Below are 5,525 nucleotides of genomic sequence, written 5' to 3' on the forward strand. Positions count from 1 at the left end.
ACCCAGTGGCTCCCTGGGCACCATCATGAAGCCCATAAGAAGCACATAAGGGCAGAGTCATTAGAATATAAAATAAATGGAAATTTATACACAAGCACCCATACAGGTGCTGCTTAAGGACTGGCCCCCACCAGACACACCCCCCCCCAAAAAGGGACCCCGTTGGGTCGTTATTGATACTCCCCCCTCGGAGGGAAGGTGAGCTGGAGGTGAGAAGCTTCCTTGGACCTTCCTGCCTCGTGCAATCCTTGACAATCCGGCTCGATGGTACTCGAACCTGCAACTCGATACCGCTGCAAGCACCAGGTAGTTAGGTGGCGTTGGTTGCCAAATAACTCCCCCACAGGCGCTCGGCACGTATGCTCATCGAAAAGGCCGATGGTGGAAGGTAGACAGGGAGGATGTCGTTGTTGTAGTTTTTTTTTCTTCATATGTGCTCAATATATTACTATCGAATTAACTATTCTTGACTAGCACACTTTGCGACATTAAATATCCTCTAATTTCCACAGTTCCCCTACATTGTGCCATCTGTACAGTATACACATATCAGGAATATGCTTTCACCCTCGGCTAGATTGCATACCGCAATTAGCACAGAATCACTTTCCAAGATGTTATTCTCAGTGTACACTACATACCCTGACAGTTATGTCCAGTATCGGACATCTTTCGATTACCACATTTTACTCCAGCAGTGAGTCAACCAACACTGCATAATCAGATATCATCCATTCATCCATTTGGCCCACACTTCTACAAAGCATTTGGTGCTGCCCAAAATAAAATAAAGTATTTTCCTCTGTTCCCGGCTGAGTTGTGTATGTAATTATGTCCACAGCCACAGTTGCGATTTTAACTCATTCTTCATTCAAACTTGTCATGGTAATTGTTTTTAAAATCTGCCAAATTCTCAATCATCTTTTACATGAGCCTAAAGTAAATCCCAACACACACTCCGCACCTCACTTGCACGATTTGCATTTCCTCTTTCAAACCGTCAGAGCACACTGTCTATTGTTTGTGGCTCTTGGCGACTCCTGACTCTCAGTATCCCTGGTTCCTGAGGTTGACTCAGTCTGTCATTCCTCCCAGGTCGGTGAGATTATTTATTCCAATGTGTGTATCGGTGGAGGGACACTGCATGATTTGCACTGACACGTCCTTGTGACAATTGATACTAATCTGTCGCCACGTACTGCACACAACTGACGACTCGAGTCCCTACCCATGCCCATCCTGACAGCAGCTGTGCCCCTGCACGTTCGAGCAGCAATTTTGTAGCTTAATGTTCAGGGTGCCTGCAATAACTTGCCAACTCTTCGTAAAAAGCATCGTGGGATCTTTAATGTTCACGAACCGATGTTAGCAAACTTTGCAGTGCATGTGAAACACCAGGATGGAAGTTTTAGAGCTGCGTTGAGATTTGAACCGAGGCTGCACAGCTCAAAGGGCAGCTGTGGTGAATTAACGTGAATCAAGGGACATGACGCGGGATCACATGTTGTGCGTCTCGCGTATAAGGGGATGTCTCTCTGCGGCACGAGTGATTGTCCCCGGGGCATTGCTATTGACATCGGCTGTCCACTTGATGCTCGTTAACTGAAGGTGCTCATTGACTGGTGAGAATGGAGATTATATCGAACTCCGTGCTTACGCGGATTAGTCTGCAATGGTTAACTGCACATGTATACGTTACTGCTTATGTACTCCTAGCTGAACCTGTATTTCCTGGTGTGTCCACAGAAGCGGCTCCAATCAAATGGAATAAAGCCTAAACTCTGAAGGTTCATCTCTCGCTCTCATTTCAATTTATTCCATTTGATTTTCTCGGCTCTCTCAACCAAAGATGGACAAGATCTACAAACCAGAGAGGTTCGACGCAGACCCAAACACGACTGACGCAGAAATGAAATGGTCACATTGGTTCTGCTCCTTCTCACACTATCTGACCATCATCGCGGAGGGAGCTGACAAATTTGCCGCTCTCGTGAATCATGTCTCGCCCAGCGTGTACAGGCTCTTCTCGGGGTGCGACACTTACGAAGCAGCGATTGACGTACTGCAGGCGCTCTACGTGAAGCCCAAGAACGAGGTATACATACGACATCTTCTCAACACACGCAAGCAAGCAGCCGGGGAGACAATCGATCAGTTCCTGCAAGCTCTGAATCAGCTGGGAAAAGACGGCAGCTTCCGGGCCGTAAGCGCCGAGGAACACCGAAAGGAAGCGACACGGGAGGCATTCATCCAAGGACTCAGATCAGCCCACATACGGCAACGCTTACTAGAGAAAGCGCAACCCACTCTTGACAAGGTAGTCGATCAGGCTCGAGCGATGGATACGGCTCAGCAGCAATCTGAGTCATTTGGGACACCAATGCTGCTCATGAACGCTGCTACGATGGGAACCCAAGGAACCCCACTGGCACAGACACAGCCAGACATGAGGGATGGAGAAACACCCGAGGAGCCGGATACCCAGACCTCGTCAAACTCCTCAGCAACTGCTCCGGTCGGTAAATGCTTCTTTTGTGGGTACAAAGGCATCCTCGTCAAAAATGTCCAGCCAGAGATGCCACATGCATGAATTGCGACAAGAAAGGGCATTATGCCAGGGTATGTAAATCTACTCTAAGGAGGAATAAACCCACTTCTGCGGCTCTCTACTCGCAAAATAAATTGACTGCAGCCTCTCCGGGGAATCTATCCAAGGCTATCATCAACGTGCGAATTAACGGGCATATGGCTGAGGCTCTGGTTGATACCGGTAGCTCTGAAAGTTTCGTCAACAGCTCGCTAGTGAAGGGCAGGAAATGGGTAATCCACCCGACTGACAATACGGTATGCATGGCCGCCACCTCACTACAATCCCGCGTACGAGGGTACTGCAATGTTGAATTGGACGTAAAAGGGTACACGCATCGGGATGTAAAGGTGCTGGTGCTTCGTGATTTGTGCGCGCAGACGTAATTCTGGGTCATAATGTCCTCAAGCAGCACACGAGCGTCGAAATACCCTTTGGAGGAAGCAAGCCTCGTCTAATTTTAAATGCGCTGACCACCGCGGAGGTGACGTCCCCAGCTGTTCGCTAACTTGTCGCCGGTCTGCAAACCGATAGCGATCAAATCGCGGCGATATACCACTGCTGACATGAATTTCATCACTTCAGAAACCAAGCGATTACTGGAGGAGGGAATTATAGAACCGAGCGATTCGCCATGGCGCGCACAGGTGTTAGTGACCAGCAGTCAGAACCATAAGAGACGGATGGTTGTCGATTATTCCCAAACGGTCAATCGCTTCACCCAACTCGACGCCTACCCCCTGCCGCGCATAGATGAGATGGTCGAACGCGTGGCCAATTATAAGGTATTCAGTACCATCGACTTGCGAAGCGCCTATCATCAAATTCCCATCCGAGAGGAAGACAAACCGTACACTGCATTCCAGGCAGGGCGGCGCCTCTACCAGTTCAGAAGGATACCATTCGGTGTCACGAATGGAGTAGCTTGCATTCAACGGGTTATGGACGACATCATCTCAGATGAAAACCTCGAAGACACTTTTGTTTACGTGGATAATGTCACAGTGTGCGGTAGGGATCAGAGGGAACATGATAGGAATCTGGACAGATTCTTGAGCATTGCTGGAAAATATAATCTGACTCTCAACTACGAGAAATGCGTATTCTCGGCAAGGTCAATTGACCTTCTCGGCTACACGATAGCCAACGGCACAATTAAGCCTGATCCTGAGCGATTGCGCCCGCTCCGTGAGCTTCCACCACCTCAGGACTTGCAGACAATGCGCCGGGTGATCGGGATGTTCGCTTACTATGCAAGATGGATTTCGCAATACTCCGAGAAAATATATCCCCTAGTGCATTGCAAAAACTTTCCACCAGATGCCGCTGTCGTGAAAGCTTTCCCACGATCTCAAGGATGATATCAGTAAGTCCGTGGTTTTATCGATCGACAGCTCGGTGCCCTTCGTGGTGGAAACCGACGCTTCAAATCACGCCATAGCTGCAACACTTAATCAGTCTGGGCGGCCGGTCGCTTTCTTCTCGAGAACTCTCTCTAGAAGCGAGCAGAGACACTCGGCAATAGAGAAGGAGGGCGTACGCCATCGTCGAAGCGCTGCGTAAATGGAGACATTATTTACTGGGAAACCACTTCACGCTCGTTACGGACCAACGATCCGTGGCTTTCATGTTTGATGGGAAAATAACGGGAAAATTAAGAATGAAAAAATTATGAGATGGCGGATAGACCTAGCCTGCTACAGGTACGACATTGTTTACCGGCCCGGGAAGGAAAACCCTGCTGCAGATACCTTCTCCCGGGTCTACAGTTCGGCAACAATCAGTCAGGCTTTGCAAGACCTCCATGTGTCTCTGTGCCACCCAGGGGTAACCAGGATGGCACATTTCGTACGCAGACAAAATCTTCCCTATTCTGTTGAAGATATTAAACAAATGAATGCTTCATGCCCTGTTTGTGCTGAACTAAAACCCAGATTCTTTGGCGCGGCATCTGGCAGACTGATCAAGGCTACTTCCCCCTTCGAGAGACTAAACATCGACTTCAAAGGGCCCCTGCCCACCGAGACAGACAACAGATACATATTCACCGTTGTTGATGAATAGTCAAAGGTTCCCTTTCGCGTTTCCGTGCTCGGATATGACCTCGGGCACTGTCGTAAAATGTCTGTCTGACGTCTTCGCTATGTTTGGGAGAGACCTTCGTACATACATTCAGACAGAGGGCCGTGTTTCATGTCGGCCGGGCTAAAACAATTCCTATTAGAGCACGGCATAGCAACTAGTCGAACGACGGGTTACAACCCACAGGGGAACGGGCAGGTGGAAAGGTATAATGGAGTTATTTGGAAAGCCGTAACTCTGGCGCTGAAATCGAGAGGACTGGGCCCCGAGCGATGGGAGGTTGCTCTTCCTGACGCAATGAATTCCATACGCTCTTTGCTCTGCACGTCCACAAATGCCACTCCTCACGAACGTATGTTTACTCACCAACGACGTTATGTTGACAGTCAAACGGTGCCCAACTGGCTGACCCACCCCGGTACAGTGTTCATGAAACGCCCGGTACGACAAAGCAAGTATGAACCGCTGGTGGAGGGGTCGAACTCGTGACACTAATCCAAAGTATGCTCATGTCAGGCTCCCGGATGGCAGGGAGACCACTGTGTCGGTTCGCCATCTGGCTCCCGCCAGTACTCCTCCCGCCGGTACACCACCTCCTGGCACTCCTCCTTCTGACATTTCCCCCCAGGAACTCCGCCAGGCGACGGGGCTGCCGTGTTCCCCCCGAGGGCGATCGAGGAGTCATCCCCGGCACAAGTCGAGGCTCACCAAGAGGATCGGGAGTCTCCCTCAAGTGAAACTGCCGTTTACTCCCGGAGAGGTCGACGAATAAGGCCCCCTCGACGACTCAATCTGTAAAGGGGATTATCGGCATTCTCGCTGCTCATGCTCCTATATGCCCATTATATCATATATC

The 5,525-nt window shown here is 49.8% G+C and overlaps 1 protein-coding gene across 1 annotated transcript; it reads left to right on the forward strand.

The window, feature by feature from the left end:
* Nucleotides 1-1,458: 1,458 nt before the first annotated feature.
* Nucleotides 1,459-2,958, forward strand: LOC147035719 (uncharacterized). The gene is made up of 2 exons (XM_085847099.1): nt 1,459-1,622; nt 1,747-2,958. The coding sequence occupies exon 2, from the start codon at nt 1,850-1,852 to the stop codon at nt 2,588-2,590; it is 741 nt and encodes a 246-aa protein (XP_085703225.1). The 5' UTR covers nt 1,459-1,622; nt 1,747-1,849; the 3' UTR covers nt 2,591-2,958.
* The last annotated feature ends 2,567 nt before the right edge of the window (nt 2,959-5,525 follow it).

The sequence above is a fragment of the Eptatretus burgeri genome, chromosome 1 (genome assembly GCF_056783735.1).
Source record: "Eptatretus burgeri isolate ZD-2024b chromosome 1, Ebu_testis_v1, whole genome shotgun sequence".
NCBI classification, from domain to species: Eukaryota; Metazoa; Chordata; class Myxini; order Myxiniformes; family Myxinidae; genus Eptatretus; species Eptatretus burgeri.

What these genes read in the sequence shown, in the direction of transcription:
- LOC147035719 (XM_085847099.1), top strand. Translation starts at nt 1,850, where the DNA reads ATGGACAAGATCTACAAACCAGAGAGGTTCGACGCAGACCCAAACACG.